The sequence below is a fragment of the Ranitomeya imitator genome, chromosome 2 (genome assembly GCF_032444005.1).
Source record: "Ranitomeya imitator isolate aRanImi1 chromosome 2, aRanImi1.pri, whole genome shotgun sequence".
Lineage (NCBI taxonomy): Eukaryota > Metazoa > Chordata > Amphibia > Anura > Dendrobatidae > Ranitomeya > Ranitomeya imitator.
In genome coordinates this window covers 445,573,414-445,591,772 of record NC_091283.1, presented here as the reverse complement: position 1 = coordinate 445,591,772, position 18,359 = coordinate 445,573,414, and the positions used below count along the sequence as shown (strand labels likewise).

At 43.0% G+C, this 18,359-nt stretch overlaps 1 protein-coding gene across 3 annotated transcripts in view; it reads right to left on the bottom strand.

The window, feature by feature from the left end:
• Positions 1–10,229: 10,229 nt before the first annotated feature.
• Positions 10,230–18,359, bottom strand: part of LOC138664344 (breast cancer anti-estrogen resistance protein 3 homolog) — a 37,352-nt gene continuing 29,222 nt past the window's right edge. For all 3 annotated transcript variants that reach the window (XM_069750969.1, XM_069750968.1, XM_069750971.1), the window contains 2 exons: positions 17,731–17,925; positions 10,230–11,921 (listed from right to left, as the gene is read on the bottom strand). In XM_069750969.1, coding sequence (XP_069607070.1) covers positions 11,719–11,921; positions 17,731–17,925 — 398 coding nt within the window. In that variant the 3' untranslated portion in view covers positions 10,230–11,718. The remainder of the gene's footprint in view (positions 11,922–17,730; positions 17,926–18,359) is intronic.

Sequence of the window (18,359 nt, the reverse complement as noted above, 5' to 3'; positions counted from 1 at the left end):
GTCACGGGCATTGAGGATTAGGCGTTCGGCGAGTAAGTGAATATGTATGCAATTATGTTAAATGTTTTGATGTTGTGTTTTTGTTTTTTTACAGTTGAACACAGGAGCTAGATGATGATACTATTCTCCCATCATCCGCTCATGCTGTATCTGTTATATGTGACAAAACACGTAGCTGGATGGGAGTGGTAGTCCCATCAGATGACGCCTGAGTGTATACACACATTCTCCACCCACACACTTTTCCTCCTTCTGACATTTCCCTTTGACAAACTGCAGCGTTTTTGGCAGCAAATCTGCAGCGCTTTTTACACCTGCGTTTCCACTGCAGATTTGACTGACTCAATTGAAGTCAATGAGTCAAAAACGCAAAAAGAATTGACATGCTGCAGAAAATAAAATGCTGCAAATATGGAGGGAAATTTTACTGATCATATGCACAACACTTCAGGATTGTCAATGAATTACCTCACTTTAGTGTTCCATTGCGTTTGTGGAGCAGTTACGCGTGTAAAAAAAAAAAAATTTAAATTGCGAAAATGCATCGTGTGCACATAGCCTTAAGGGTACAAAAATTAAAAGTTTGTAAATTGCTAAATTTTCAATTTCTGCCAAATTTCCATTTTTTTCATAAATAAATGCGTTATATCGAATAAATTTTACCACTAACATGAAGTACAATATGTCACGAAAAAAAAAACCAGTCTCAGAATCAGTGGGATATGGCATTCCAGAGCTATAACTTCATAAAGTGACAGTGGACAGAATTGTAATACGGTAATTGGCTTGGTCATTAACCCCTTCCCGACCCATGACGCCACGTAGGCGTCATGAAAGTCGGTGCCAATCCGACCCATGACGCCTATGTGGCGTCATGGAAAGATCGCGTCCCTGCAGATCGGGTGAAAGGGTTAACTCCCATTTCACCCGATCTGCAGGGACAGAGGGAGTGGTAGTTTAGCCCAGGGGGGGTGGCTTCACCCCCTCGTGGCTACGATCGCTCTGATTGGCTGTTGAAAGTGAAACTGCCAATCAGAGCGATTTGTAATATTTCACCTAAAAAACTGGTGAAATATTACAATCCAGCCATGGCCGATGCTGCAATATCATCGGCCATGGCTGGAAATACTAATGTGCCCTCACCCCACCGATCGCCCCCCCAGCCCCCCGATCTGTCCGGTACACTGCTCCGGCTCCCCTCCGTCCAGTGCTCCGCTCCCCCCCGGGCTCTTGTCCGCTCACCCCCATGCTCCAATCACCCCCCCTGCACTCCGATCCACCCTCCCCCCGGTGCTCCGTTCCACCCCCCCGTGCTCCATTCCAGCCCCCCCGTGCTCCGTTCCACCCCTCCCGCGATCCGATTCCCCCCCCCCCCCGTGCTCCGATCCCCCCCCCCCCCCGTGGTCTCCCCCCACCCCATCATACTTACCGATCCAGCCGGGGTCCCGTCCGTCTTCTCCCTGGGCGCCGCCATCTTCCAAAATGGCGGGCGCATGCGCAGTGCGCCCGCCGAATCTGCCGGCCGGCAGATTCGTTCCAAAGTGCATTTTGATCACTGAGATATAATCTATCTCAGTGATCAAAATAAAAAAAATAATAAATGACCCCCCCCCCCCCCCTTTGTCACCCCCATAGGTAGGGACAATAAAAAAATAAAGAATTTTTTTTTTTCCACTAATGTTAGAATAGGGGTAGGGTTAGGGGTAGGGTTAGGGTTTCGGTATGTGCACACGTATTCTGGTCCTCTGCGGAGTTTTCCGCTGTGGATTTGATAAATCCGCAGTGCTAAACCGCTGCGGATTTATGGCGGATTTACCGCGTTTTTTTCTGCGCATTTCACTGCGGTTTTACAACTGCGATTTTCTATTGGAGCAGTTGTAAAACTGCTGCGGAATCCGCACAAAGAAGTGACATGCTGCGGAATGTAAACCGCTGCGTTTCCGTGCAGTTTTTCCGCAGCATGTGTACAGCGATTTTTGTTTCCCGTAGGTTTACATTGAACTGTAAACTCATGGGAAACTGCTGCGGATCCGCAGCATTTTCCGCAGCGTGTGCACATACCTTTAGAATTAGGCTATGTGCACACTGAAAAACCAAATCCGCTGTGCCCATGGTGCGGAAAATACCGCGCGGAAACGCTGCGTTGTATTTTCCGCAGCATGTCAATTCTTTGTGCGGATTCCGCAGCGTTTTACACTTGTTCCTCAATAGGAATCCGCAGGTGAAATCCGCACAAAAAACACTGGAAATCCGCGGAAAATCCGCAGGTAAAACGCAGTGCCTTTTACCTGCGGATTTTTCAAAAATGGTGCGGAAATATCTCACACGAATCCGCAACGTGGGCACATAGCCTTAGGGTTAGGGTTGGAATTAGGGTTGTGGTTAGGGTTGGAATTAGGGTTGTGGTTAGGGTTAGGGGTGTGTTGGGGTTAGGGTTGTGGTTAGGGGTGTGTTGGGGTTAGCGTTGGAATTAGGGTTATGGCTACAGTTGGGATTAGAGTTAGGGGTGTGTTGCGATTAGTGTTGGAGTTAGAATTGAGGGGTTACCACTGTTTAGGCACATCAGGGGTCTCCAAACGCAACATGGCGCCACCATTGATTCCAGCCAATCTCGTATTCAAAAAGTCAAATGGTGCTCCCTCACTTCCGAGCCCTGACGTGTGCCCAAACAGTGGTTTACCCCCACATATGGGGTACCAGCATACTCAGGACAAACTGCGTAACAATTACTGGGGTCCAATTTCTCCTGTTACCCTTGTGAATCTAAAAAAATGCTTGCTAAAACATAATTTTTGAGGAAAGAAAAATGATTTTTTATTTTCACGGCTCTGCGTTCTAAACGTCTGTGAAGCACTTGGGGGTTCAAAGTGCTCACCACATATCTAGATAAGTTCCTTGGGGGGTCTAGTTTCTAAAATGGGGTCACTTGTGGGGGTTTCTACTGTTTAGGCACACCAGGGGCTCTGCAAACGCAACGTGACACCCGCAGACCATTCCATCAAAGTCTGCATTTCAAAACGTCACTACTTCAATTCCAAGCCCCGGCATGTGCCCAAACAGTAGTTTACCCCCACATATGGGGTATCACCGAACTCAGGAGAAACTGGACAACAAATATTGGGGTCAAATTTCTCCTGTTACCCTTGGGAAAATTAAAAAATTCTGGGCTAAATAATTATTTTTGAGGAAAGAAAATGTATTTATTATTTTCACGGCTCTGCATTATAAACTTCTATGAAGCGCTTGGGGGTTCAAAGTGCTCACCACACATCTAGATAAGTTCCTTTCGGGGTCTAGTTTCCAAAATGGGGTCACTTGTGGGGGGTTTCTACTGTTAAGCCACATCAGGGGCTCTGCAAACGCAACGTGACACCCACAGAGCATTCCATCAAAGTCTGCATTTCAAAACGTCACTACTTCACTTCCGAGCCTCGGCATGTGCCCAAACAGTGGTTTACCCCCACATATGGGGTATCAGCGTACTCAGGAGAAACTGGGCAACAACTTTTGGGGTCCAATTTCTTCTGTAACCCTTGGGAAAATAAAAAATTGCAGGCTAAAATATCATTTTTGAGAAAATAATTTTTTATTTTTATTTTCATGGCTCTGCGTTATAAACTTCTGTGAAGCACTTGGGGGTTCAAAGTCCTCACCACACATCTAGATTAGTTCCTTTGGGGGTCTAGTTTCCAAAATGGGGTCATTTCTGGGGGATCTCCAATGTTTAGGCACACAGGGGCTCTCCAAACGTGACATGGTGTCCGCTAATGATTGGAGCTAATTTTCCATTTAAAAAGCCAAATGGCGTGCCATCCCTTCCGAGCCCTGCCGTGCGCCCAAACAGTGGTTTACCCCCACATATGGGGTATCAGCGTACTCAGGACAAACTGGACAACAATATTTGGGGTCCAATTTCTCCTATTATCCTTGGCAAAATAGGAAATTCCAGGCTAAAAAATCATTTTTGAGGAAAGAAAAATTATTTTTTATTTTCATGGCTCTGCGTTATAAACTTCTGTGAAACACCTGGGGGTTTAAAGTGCTCACTAGGCATCTAAATAAGTTCCTTGGGGGGTCTAGTTTCCAAAATGGGGTCACTTGTGGGGGAGCGCCAATGTTTAGGCACACAGGAGCTATCCAAACGCGACATGGTGTCCGCTAACGATGGAAATAATTTTTCATTCAAAAAGTCAAATGGCGCTCCTTCCCTTCCGAGCCTTACCATGTGCCCAAACAGTGGTTTACCCCCACATGTGAGGTATTGGTGTACTCAGGAGAAACTGCCCAACACATTTTAGGATCCATTTTATCCTGTTGCCCATGTGAAAATGAAAAAATTGAGGCTAAAAGAATTTTTTTGTGAAAAAAAAGTACTTTTTCATTTTTACGGATCAATTTGTGAAGCACCTGGGGGTTCAAAGTGCTCACTATGCATCTAGATAAGTTCCTTGGGGCGTCTAGTTTCCAAAATGGGGTCACTTGTAGGGGAGCTCCAATTTTTAGGCACACGGGGGCTCTCCAAACGTGACATGGTGTCCGCTAAAGAGTGGAGCCAATTTTTGATTCAAAAAGTCAAATGGCGCTCCTTCCCTTCCAAGCCCTGCCGTGCGCCCAAACAGTGGTTTACCCCCACATATGAGGTATCAGCGTACTCAGGACAAATTGGACAACAACTTTCGTGGTTCAGTTTCTCCTTTTACCATTGGGAAAATAAAAAAAATTGTTGCTAAAAGATAATTTTTGTGACTAAAAAGTTAAATGTTCATTTTTTCCTTCCATGTTGCTGCTGTGAAGCACCTGAAGGGTTAATAAACTTCTTGAATGTGGTTTTGAGTACCTTGAGGGGTGCAGTTTTTAGAATGGTGTCACTTTTGGGTATTTTCAGCCATATAGACCCCTGAAACTGACTTCAAATGTGAGGTGGTCCCTAAAAAAAATGGTTTTGTAAATTTCCTTGTAAAAATGACAAATCGCTGGTCAAATTTTAACCCTTATAACTTCCTAACAAAACAAAATTTTGTTTCCAAAATTGTGCTGATGTAAAGTAAACATGTGGGAAATGTTATTTATTAACTATTTTGTGTCACATATCTCTCTGGTTTAACAGAATAAAAATTCAAAATGTGAAAATTGCGAAATTTTCAAAATTTTCGCCAAATTTCCGTTTTTATCACAAATAAACGCAGAATTTATTGACCTAAATTTACCACTAACATGAAGCCCAATATGTCATGAAAAAACAATCTCAGAACCGCTAGGATCCGTTGAAGCGTTCCTGAGTTATTACCTCATAAAGGGACACTGGTCAGAATTGCAAAAAACGGCAAGGTCTTTAAGGTCAAAATAGGCTGGGTCATGAAGGGGTTAAGTACCAAATTGGCTCTGTCACTAAGTGGTTCTCTGGAATATTGATAACCTTAGAATTAATCATCATTTGGAGGGGGCCAACACTTCTACCAATCAGCTGTTAGCTCACTTACTGAAACAACTGTTGTGTAGCTGCTGTTGCCAGGTACTGCAGATCAGCTCATCGTGGGGCTTCCAAGTGTGTAAGATCCCCACTATTGAATAGTGATGACCTACCCCGAGTCATGAGCCTCGACATTCTCTTTAGAATAACTGTTGACCTTCCTCCATAAAGGGGTTCTGCGGCACCTCTTATTAGGCGCTTTTCTCGGCATTTGTCCTGCTTGAAATGCAGCAGCATCACTTTGCTGACAGATCAGGGAAAGCAGAAGTGCTCCATTTTTATGGAAACCGTGCCTTATCTGGCAACAGGCTGTTATCTTTGCTTCATTCAAATACATGGTTACTAAAGGTCTACCTCTGTCACTGCAGCCAAAACTGCCCCCCAAAATGGGGTGCAGATGTTATAGCAAGTATGAATCTAATGATTGTTCTAGTGTCTACCATAATAGGATTACAACCTTCAATTGAATGAAGTACAGGTATTGTACAAATAATTTTATTATTATTATACAATTATATAGCGCCATTTAGTCCATGGCGCTTTACATGTGAAAAGGAGCAAATGTAGACTACAATGTAGAATACAATAAACATGAGCAATACAAGGCACACACAAGTACAGAAGGAGAGAGGACCCTGCCCGCGAGGGCTCACAGTCTACAGGGATGGGTGAGAATACACTAGTAGAGGGTAGAGCTGGTCGTGCGGCGGTTCAGCAGACTAAGGGTACCGTCACACTATACGATTTACCTACGATCACGACCAGCGATATGACCTGGCCGTGATCGTAGGTAAATCGTAGTGTGGTCGCTGGGGAGCTGTCACACAGACAGCTCTCCAGCGACCAACGATGCCGAGGTCCCCGGGTAACCAGGGTAAACATCGGGTAACTAAGCGCAGGACCGCGCTTAGTTACCCGATGTTTACCCTGGTTACAAGTGTAAAACTAAAAAAAAACAAACAGCACATACTTACATTCTGGTGTCCGTCACGTCCCTTGCAGTCTCTGCTTCCCGCACTGTGACTGCCGGCCGTAAAGTGAAAGTGAAAGCACAGCCGCTGTGCTCTGCTTTCACTTTACGGCCGGCAGTCACAGTGCTGGAAGCAGACGGCAAGGGACCTGACGGACACCAGAATGTAAGTATGTGCTGTTTGTTTTTTTTTAGTTTAACGCTTGTAACCAGGGTAAACATCGGGTAACTAAGCGCGGTCCTGCGCTTAGTTACCCGATGTTTACCCTGGTTACAAGCGAACGCATCGCTGGATCGCATCGCTAGATCGGTGTCACACACACCGATCTAGCGATGACAGCGGGAGATCCAGCGATGAAAGAAAGTTCTAAACGATCTGCTACGACGTACGATTCTCAGCAGGATCCCTGATCGCTGCTGCGTGTCAGACACAGCGATATTGTAACGATATCGCTGGAACGTCACGAATCGTACCGTCGTAGCGATCGAAAGGTTATAGTGTGACGGTACCCTAAGGATCACTGCAGATTTAACCATATTATTTTTTTTTTATTTTATTGTTGATTATTTTGTTACATTGCTCTTGAACATATTAAAATGATGCCCATTTTTCACATCGATCTATGTAGAGACGTAACCATAGTATTTCGTGTTCATAATTCTCTGAACCAGCAATAGTCTGATTATACTGCCAAGTGCCCTAAAAAATTACTTTTTTGTGTGATAAATATTTTTAGTATGTACAGTCATGGCTGAAAGTGACCCCCTTGAAATGGTTCCAGAAAATGCAATATTTCTCTCAAAATTATTGCAATTACACATTTTGTTATACAAGTTTTTTCGTTTTGTGTGTATTGGAGCAACCTAAAAAATGAGAGAGAGGAAAGTTGGAATAAATATCTGTAATCAATTTCTTCCTATAACCATCAATTTACATCTCTCAGGCTGCCATCACACTATCAGTATTTGGACAGTATTTTACCTCAGTATTTGTAGCCAAAACCAGGAGTGGGTGATAAATGCAGAAGTGGTGCATATGTTTCTATTATACTTTTCCTCTGATTGTTCCACTCCTGGTTTTGGCTTACAGATACTGAGGTAAAATACTGACCAAATACTGCTAGTGTGATGGCAGCCTCAGAGGGAATTTTGGACCACTCCTCTTTTGCAAACTGCTCCAGGTCTCTCATTGTTGAAGGGTGCCTTTTCCCAACAGCAATTTTAAGAACCCTCCCATGTGTTCAATGGGATTTAGATCCAGACTCATTGGTGGCCACTTGAGAAAGCTCCAATGCATTGTTTACATACATTTCTGGGGTCATTGTCCTGCTGGAAGACCCAGGACGCAAACCCAGCTTTAATACTAGGCACTACATTGTGACCCAAAATCCATTGGTAAGCTTCAGATTTCATGGTGCCTTGCACACAGTCAAGGTGTCCAGTGCCAGAGGCAGCAAAACAACCCCAAAACATCTTTTGAACCTCCACAATATTTGACTGTAGGTACTGTTCTTTTCTTTGTAAGGCATCATTCGGTTTCTGGTATAGCAAATTTATTTTACTGTTTACTGAACAGCTCTATCTTGGTCTCTTCTGTTCAAAAGACGCTTTCCCCGAAGGTTTTTTTCTTACATACACTTTGGCAAACTGCACTCTAGATTTGTTTTGTCTGTGTTAGCAGTGTGGTCCTCATGGGTCTCTTGTAGGGTTGATCGAATATCTTTGGATAAGTGCGTATCCGAATAGCTGCATCAGTAACCTGGAGTGCACCTGATAATCAGCTGTTGGGTGCTGCATGTGTCGCGGCTGTGTGACAGTCTCAACACATGCATTAATAGCCTGCTTGTTGGGATCAAGGATTCCCTTTCTATTTCCAATGCTAGGGTGCAATCCTCTGCAGCTGTTTGCTGGCGCCAATGTTTAACAGTCCTGCCATGCTTGTGACTGCAGATGTGTACCCTGGCACTGATCACAAGTCCTACACACAAAGGAACCTTGTTTAGCAAGCACGCAATAGATGATGCTTCATGTCCGATCATCATCTTCGGGGTTAAGAAACGCCTTTATTTGCACTGATCTTGTTGCATCACATTTTGCACTCCTCTCCCTGCCAGAGCTGCACTCACAATTCTGTTAGGAGCCTGTTCAGATATGTTCACACAGATTTTACGAAGTGGAAAAATTCTACCTGATTTTCATGACAAATCTAAGGGCTCGTTCAGACACTAGTTCTTCATGTCCAAGTGCTTCGTGTGTTTAACTTATAGTGCTCTTACCTATGATAGTTTATGCCGTTGTTTTTTTTTTTTTTTGCTGATCGGGTTGTCAGTGAAAAACAGCGGAGTCATGTTAGTTTCGGATCAAATTTGGTAATGAATGTCTATGGATCCAGGGGGAAAAAAAAAGCAGACAGCGCTGGGTTGCCATCCGAGTCATGTCTGTTATTCATGGACTGATGGAAGGCGAAGAAACTTTTTTTTTTTTTCTCATCAGACTAGGACCTTTTTCTTATTTTTTCCTGCAGACAGTGTTCATTGCTTGTGCAATCCGCTTTAAAATTATCATCAAATGATGAATATGTCACAATTTTTATTCCTTGATTTTTTTCATTTTTTTACGAGTTTAAAAGTAACAACTTACTGTATAAACTACAATTTGTATTTCACGCTAAAATCAATAGAAAGACTATCCAACCAGTATTTGAAGTATTTTAAGGTGGATATTGAAGACGACCATACCCAGCAGATGGCAGCAGCATTAACCACGCTAATGACGCTGACAGTGGCATTTAAATTGAGTGGCCGCCAGTGTGTGCTCACATTGGTTTCCATCAGCCCCCCACGACACGATCGGTTATCGTGGTTGTTGGGGGGTCTGCTATTGCCCCATCACTGCCATCTGGGTACTCCCGTGAAGCTCGGTCACAGGCTGAACTTCATGGGAAACCATCATTTTTGCTATATGCTGCAATACTAGTGCAAGTGATTAAAGGTTCAAGTCCCATGAAGGGTCTAAACTTTTTTTTGTTGTTGTTTTAAAGATTAAAAAATGTAAAGTTCTAGTCTCTTCCCCTTTTGCACCATAAAAAAATTAAACATTTGGTATCACTGCATCCATTAAAGTCCAATCTATCAAAATATAAAATTAACAATCACGTGTCCAGGTAATTTTTTTACCGCACAAATGAACGTCATAAAGAAATTGCAGAATTGCATTTTTTTATTATTAATTTTTGCACATTTTCATTCCACTTGGAATCTTCCCCCCCCCCCCCCCCCCCACTTTTCAGTACATTGTATGGTAATAGGAATGGTGTCAAACTACAACTCGGTTCACAAAAAAAAAAGCCTCATACGATGGGTTTGGGGAGCATGTCAGTATGCTGACAAGAGCTGTGGAGTTAGTCGGTGTCATGGAAATTGAGAAGTCGGAGTCAGAGGTTTCTCTTACCATCTCCACAGCCCTGATGCCGACCAATCAGAATACAGGCAGACAAAAAAAATGGAAGTGCTATTTCCTCTAGTGACCAATCAGGTGATTGCTTTTAAGGGGTCACCCTCTCTGAAAAGCCCCTCCCCAAAGGACCATTCCTGTCTAATGAGATGTGAACTTAATCATTGCACCATAAAAGTTTTGTAGCTCTCAAATATACTTTAATTTCTCAATGTTTGCAAGATCTCTGTTTGCTGTATGTGAATAGGAAGAAATCACTAACAAAATATTAACATCCATTATTTTTCATAAACTGTTACCAGATTACACCTTTAAAAAATACTGGAAAATGGCAAATTTATGGAAAAATATGTTTTTAATACAATTATCACAAATGGTAACAATAGGCAAAACTTCAGTAGAAAAAGTCATAAGAAGTGTCAACGACTGCGGCGTAAAGTGCTGATCTGGTGAATTTATAGAAAGACAGAAAATGTCCTTTTAATCCGGCATCATCTGTGCATAGTAGGTTCTGGATTATCAGACAGTCACGGGAGGCCAAAAAAATAACACAAAATCTACAGAATTTTTTTTACATGGATTTTGCAGATGCTTCAAAATTTTCATGAAAATCTATTTCAGATATCTTTGAATATTCTATTGCTTTCAATGGGAAATTCCTGATGCTCTTCATGCAGCGAGTTGTTACTTTACAAGGCTTGGAAAACTGCATCTTAAAAAAGGAGTGGTAGGTCAAGTCTTTGATGCAGATTCCCAGGTTACATGTGGTTTTTTAAGAGTTTCTCCATGATTATTGATGCATTTTTAATTATAAGCAATAACGTGCTTTTGTTGGTAGGTTTCTGCTTGTGAAAACTATTTGGGGCAATTCTTCAGGCAGATTCTTGGTGGAATCCACCTGAAAAAGAGGTTGTGTGCATATAGCCTTGGGGTGCGGTCACACTATTATTATTTATATAGCACCATTAATTCCATGGTGCTGTACATGAGAAAGGGGTTACATACAGGATTATAGATATCATTTACAGTAAACAAGTTTGCAGTGACAGACTGGTACAGAGGGGAGAGGACCCTGTCCTTGCGGACTTACTAAATCTCTTCTCTGCTGTTAAAAACAACTGTTTTTTCCATGCGTAATACACTTAAAGTGAACCTGTCATCAGGATTTTTCTAAGTAAACTACAGGCATTGTGAGTTTGGCGCTGTTATACTGATTAAAATAATACCTGGGGTGAAGATATCCGTCTTATGGTTGTTGTTTAATCTGTGTTAGAAGTTATCAGTTAATGAGATTCTGGTGCTCCAGGGCGGGGCTGTGGGGGCCTGTGGGCGGAGCTTTATTTGGTGCTCTGGCCTCATCGTACTTATTCTGGCTTAAATGATAGGTCACTGTACTTTCAGTGATCTGCCTCCTATTTTAAATACTGCGTTTATGCAGTTAATATCGTGGTCTTTAAAAAAAAAAAAAGTAACTGCAGCAAAATGTCGGCGCATGCGCAGTAGCACCTATCACTTGCAAGTTTCATTTTGATTATACTATTTTGTAGATACAGTACATTCAGTGGACGTTTGCTTGTCTTTACAGTATTCACAGTGGCTTCATATTTTATTCTGTGGAGTGATGTCCTCTGTTGCATGGGTCCAGTACCTTGGTATCCTATGTGTTGACCATACTTGGTGACCATAATTGCTGGTTGGACTTGAGTCTAGTACATGCGTGGTACCTACATTTCTCATGGTGGATCCCATAGAATATGCGGATGTTGGTTGGTGAAGAAGGCGTGGTGGACCTACTACTGTCTGAGAGTAATAAATTGTCATAAGTCTAGTAGGCCGTTCCATAGACAGAGCTAGCCAACCTACTTCTTTGAGTTTCAGGCTCCAGCTTTTGGGATAGAACATTCAAGATTTGTTCAAACTTCTTATACCTCTCAGTCTGGTCAGCCATTGAGCCTTTATTTCCCCAAAACAGCCTCAAGGAAAATTCAGTCTTGAAGGCTTCTCTTAGTTCTGGTTGAGGTATGAACCCTGGAAGAAAATAAGACCGCCTAAATATATCTTATATCATGCCACTTAACTCCTGCCCTCATTTACTTATTTTCCCATGCATATAAGTTTTTCATACAATTATTTTTTTTTTTTAAGGAAACAAGCTACCAAAACTGTCTGACTACAATGGGGGAAAAAACTATTTAGTCAGCCACCAATTGTGCAAGTTCTCCCACTTAAAGATGAGAAAGGCCTGTAATTGACATCAAAGGTAGACCACAAGTATGAGAGTCAAAATGAGAAAACAATTCCAGAAAACCACCTTGTCTGATTTGGCAAGATTTATTTTGCAATTTATGGTAGTAAATAAGTATTTGGTCACCTAAAAACATGCAAGATTTCTGGCTCTCACAGACCTGTAACTTCTTCTTTAAGAGGCCCCTCTGTCCTCCACTCACTAGCTGTAGTAATGGAACCTGTTTGAACTTATCAGTAGAAAAGACACCGGTCCACAACCTCAAACAGTCATACTCCAAACTTCACTATGGTGAAGACCAAAGAGCTGTGGAAGGACACCAGAAACAGAATTGTAGCCCTGCACCAGGCTGGAAAGACTGAATCTGCAATAGGCAAGCAGCATGGTGTGATGAAATCAACTGTGGGAGCAATAATAAGAAAATGGAAGACATACAAGACCACTGATAATCTCCCTCGATCTGGGGCTCCACGCAAGATCTTACCCCGTGGGGTCAAATTGATCACAAGAAAGGTGAGGAAAAATCCAAGAACCACATGGAGGAACCTAGTGAAGGACCTGCATAGAGCTGGGACCACAGTAACAAAGGCTACCATCAGTAACACACTATGCCGCCAGGGACTCAGATCCTGCAGTGCCAGACGTGTCATAAGTCAGTTCATGTCCGGGCCCGTCTGAAGTTTGCTAGAGAGCATTTGGATTATCCAGAAGAGTATTTGGAGAATGTCATATGGTCTGATGAAACCAAAGTAGAACTGTTTGGTAGAAACAAAACTCACCGTGTTTGGAGGAGACAGAATGCTGAGTTTGCATCCAAAGAACACCATACCTACTGTGAAGCGTGACAACATCATGCTTTGGGGCTGTTTATCTGCAAGGGGACCAGGATGACTGATCCGTGTTCATGAAAGAATGAATGGGGCCATGTATTTGGAGATTTTGAGTACTACCAAAAAAAACCTTCACAAGACGACCGAAAAATAAAAGGCATATAATCTTTATTGAAATACACATTAAAAACATAGACAATAGGGCAGTAACCACTGGTGCAGGAAAAACACAGTAAGACCAGGCTCGGACTGGCCCACCGGGGAACCGGAGGATCCTCCGGTGGGCCCTGGCACTGACACCTGCTGGAAGGGCCTCCCCACGCTCCAGGGCCCTCCCCCCGCTCCAGGGCCCCCCCCTCCCCCGCCGCCGCCCGCCCGCCTTGAATACTCACCCTGCTCCAGCGATGGTCTCGGTGTCTGCACTGCAGCTCGTCCTGCTTGAGCGGTCACGTGACAACGCTCATTAAGATCATGAATATGCGCATATTCATGATCTTAATGAACAGTGTCACATGACCGCTCAAGCAGGAAGAAGGTGCTGCGCCGGCGCCGCCGCCTGGAGTCGGGACAGAGTGCGAGGGATGTCGGCATGGCCGTGCAGTGGGACAGGTGAGTATGAGGGACGGGGGGATGAAGGAGGACATAAGCCAGCGCGCCGAGCGGGTGCGGAGAGATAAGCCTGCATACAGGGGGGAATATAAGCCATGCAGGGGGGAATATAAGCCATGCAGGGGGGAATATAAGCCATGCATACAGGGGGGAATATAAGCCATTCATACAGGGGGAGATATGAGTCATGCATACAGAAGGGGGTAATATGAGCTATGTATATGGGATAGGAGGGAGATGAGCCATGCATACAGGAGGGGGGTCATTATACAGCATTGAGCATCATGTGTGGCCGTTATACAGTATGGAGCATCATGTGTGGCCAATGGACATACAGTATGGAGCATCATGTGTGGCCGTTATACTGTATGGAGCATCATTTGTGGTCATTATACAGTATTGAGCATTATGTGGGATCATTATACAGTATGGAGAATTGTGTGGCCGTTATACACTATGGAGCACTATGTGTGGGTGGTCATTCTACAGTATGGAGCACTGTCTGGCCATTATACAGTATGGAGCAATGTGTGGCCATTATACACTATGGAGCATCATGTGTGGCCATTATACAGTATGAAGAACTGTGTGTGGCCATTATACAGTATGCAGCATCATGTGTGGCCATTATACAGTATTGAGCATCATGTGTGATCATTATACAGTATTGAGCATCATATGTGGCCATTATACAGTATGGAGCACTGTGTGGCCATTATACAGTATGGAGCACTGTGTGGCCATATTTTTGTTTGCTTATAATTATTGTATATAAAACAGTGTGATCAGCAGTGCTAAATGGCTGCGGTTGGGACGTGGATATGGGTGTGACTAGTTGTGAAATGGATCTGGTCAGAGGCGTGGCCTAAAATTTGCCGCGGCGCACTATGCGCGCCGCAAACTTTATGCCTCCTTCCCTTCTTCAAAAGTTGGGAGGTATGGTACCACATTTGCCAGATCACGGCAAGTGCCGCAAATCCCATAGGGAATGAATGAGGCCGAACGCAGTGTTGCCGTAAGTGATCCGTTACGCAGCAGATGCAGAAAAACTGCCCTATCTGCTGCAAAAGGCGACTTTCACATCAGCGATTCTTGCCAAAGTCACTGCCGATAGTGTCATACTCACCAAAAGGGGAGGCAGCGCTAAAAGTGCCTAGGGCAGCAGAAACTCTAAATACGGCCCTGGGGGGCTACATTATATTCTGTGGGGGGACTGCATTATACTCAAGGTACTACATTATATTATGGGGGGCTACATCATACTATATGAGGGGTTACAGTATACTCTATGGGGGGCTGCATTATTCTCTCAGGGGACTACATAATATTATGGGGGTTACATCATACTATATGAGGGGGTCTTTGACCCCTGGACGAAGCATTTCATTGCGAAACACGCGTCGGGTGTGGTGGGTCCCCGAGTTCCTCCTCTTGGCAACTATACTTACACTTTACATCATTTGCAGTAATTTGGATATTTATTCTTAGGCTATTTTACTTTATATTTGCACTTTATTGCGCTATTTTTAGGTGCTCCTTCCTATATCTATATATATGCCTATTTTTATATGGAGCTTTACCTATTTATCTGCACATCACTGATATTTATATATACATTGGTTTATATTTAGCCTGCCATTATTATTGTATTACTGTTTTTTGAGGTTGGTTCTTGTGTGGGTCCCACTGTGTTTTTCCTGCACCAGTGGTTACTGCCCTATTGTCTATGTTTTTAATGTGTATTTCAATAAAGATTATATATGCCTTTTATTTTTTGGTCGTCTTGTGAAGGTTTTTTCGGTAGTGTTTATGGTTTCCTTCATGACCCTGTTAGGGATATTATTTGGTGTTTCTGGAGATTTTGAGTGCAAACCTCCTTCCATCAGCAAGGGCATTGAAGATGAAACGTGGATGGGTCTTTCAGCATGATAATGATCCCAAGCACACCGCCAGGGCAACGAAGGAGTGGCTCCGTAAGAAGCATATGAAAGTCCAGGAGTGGCCTAGCCAGTCTCCGATCTCAGCCCCATAGAAAACCTTTAGAAGGAGTTGAAAGTCCAGGTTGCCCAGCGACAGGCCCAAAAACATCACTGCTCAAGAGGAGATCTGCATGGAGGAATGGGCCAACATACCACCAACAGTGTGTGCCAACCTTCTGAAGACTTACAGGAAATGTTTGACCTCTGTCATTGCCAACAAAGGATATATTACAAAATATTGAGATTAACTTTTTTTGATGACCAAATACTTATTTTCCACCATAATTAGCAAAATAAATCTTGCCAAGTCAGACAAGGTGATTTTCTGGATTTGTTTTCTCATCTTGACTCTCATAGTTATGGTCTACCTAGGATGTCAATTACAGGCCTCATTCATCTTTTTAAGTGGGAGAACTTGCACAATTGGTGGCTGACTACATACTTTTTTTCCCCACTGTAAATCCTTTTAGTGGTCCAACTGGGTAGGTGGTGTCTGGAAGTATGCCAGTTATTTCTCTAATCTTACATCCACCATTAGTCTTGCCTTTTTGAGACCTCTATAATGGCCTCAGCATCTACAGGTCCTTCTCAAAAAATTAGCATATAGTGTTAAATTTCATTATTTACCATAATGTAATGATTACAATTAAACTTTCATATATTATAGATTCATTATCCACCAACTGAAATTTGTCAGGTCTTTTATTGTTTTAATACTGATGATTTTGGCATACAACTCCTGATAACCCAAAAAACCTGTCTCAATAAATTAGCATATCAAGAAAAGGTTCTCTAAACGACCTATTACCCTAATCTTCTGAATCAACTAATTAACTCTAAACACATGCAAAAGATACCTGAGGCTTTTATAAACTCCCTGCCTGGTTCATTACTCAAAACCCCCATCATGGGTAAGACTAGCGACCTGACAGATGTCAAGAAGGCCATCATTGACACCCTCAAGCAAGAGGGTAAGACCCAGAAAGAAATTTCTCAACAAATAGGCTGTTCCCAGAGTGCTGTATCAAGGCACCTCAATGGTAAGTCTGTTGGAAGGAAACAATGTGGCAGAAAACGCTGTACAACGAGAAGAGGAGACCGGACCCTGAGGAAGATTGTGGAGAAGGACCGATTCCAGACCTTGGGGAGCCTGAGGAAGCAGTGGACTGAGTCTGTTGTGGAAACATCCAGAGCCACCGTGCACAGGCGTGTGCAGGAAATGGGCTACAGGTGCCGCATTCCCCAGGTAAAGCCACTTTTGAGCTACAGAGAAGCAGCACTGCACTGTTGCTAAGTGGTCCCAAGTACTTTTTTCTGATGAAAGCAAATTTTGCATGTCATTCGGAAATCAAGGTGCCAGAGTCTGGAGGAAGACTGGGGAGAAGGAAATGCCAAAATGCCTGAAGTCCAGTGTCAAGTACCCACAGTCAGTGATGGTGTGGGGTGCCATGTCAGCTGCTGGTGTTGGTCCACTGTGTTTCATCAAGGGCAGGGTCAATGCAGCTAGCTATCAGGAGATTTTGGAGCACTTCATGCTTCCATCGGCTGAAATGCTTTATGGAGATGAAGATTTCATTTTTCAGCACGACCTGGCACCTGCTCACAGTGCCAAAACCACTGGTAAATGGTTTACTGACCATGGTATTACTGTGCTCAATTGGCCTCCCAACTCTCCTGACCTGAACCCCATAGAGAATCTGTGGGATATTGTGAAGAGAAAGTTGAGAGACGCAAGACCCAACACTCTGGATGAGCTTAAGGCCGCTATTGAAGCATCCTGGGCCTCCATAACATCTCAGCAGTGTCACAGGCTGATTGCCTCCATGCCACGCCGCATTGAAGCAGTCATTTCTGCAAAAGGATTCCCGACCAAGTATTGAGTGCATAACTGAACATTATTATTTGATGGTTTTTTTGTTTGTTATTAAAAAACACTTTTATTTGATTGGATGAGTGAAATATGCTAATTTATTGAGACAGGTTTTTTGGGTTATCAGGAGTTGTATGCCAAAATCATCAGTATTAAAACAATAAAAGACCTGACAAATTTCAGTTGGTGGATAATGAATCTATAATATATGAAAGTTTAATTGTAATCATTACATTATGGTAAATAATGAAATTTAACACTATATGCTAATTTTTTGAGAAGGACCTGTATTATTGTCTCCTACCTTTGAGTTTGCGCTCAGCGTTGCTTTGGTAGAGCTCGGCATTGGCAGCGTATGATCGTGCAGCTTGCAGTATGCGGAGCAGACGTCCACAGCTATCGTCCACTGCACCTCCCCAATCTTCCTCTCCTTCCAGAGCCTTAAGTACCGGCAAAATGTGTGGAACTACAACGTTGTTGGATGATGGCTCTTTGAGGCCTGGTGGGCGAGAGGCAAAGTATGAAAAAAATATGTTATAACTCAACACTGCTCAATAAAACTAGTTATAGGAACACAGGTTAGTATCAGGCTGATTACTTGTGTGTGTGTGTGTGTGTATGTGTATTAAACCCAGCTGATAAAAATTACACTTTATTTCCTATATAGAGAACAGCATTATAGTAGTTATATTCTTCTACATAGGAGGAAGTATTATAGTAGTTATATTCTTGTACATAGGAGGAAGTATTATAGTAGTTATATTCTTGTACATAGGAGGCAGTATTACAGTAGTTATATTCTTGTACATAGGGGCAATATTATAGTACCGTAGTTATATTCTTGTACATAGGAGCAGTCTTATAGTAGTTATATTCTTGTACATAGGAGCAGTATTATAGAAGCTATATTCTTGTACATAGGTGCAGTATTAT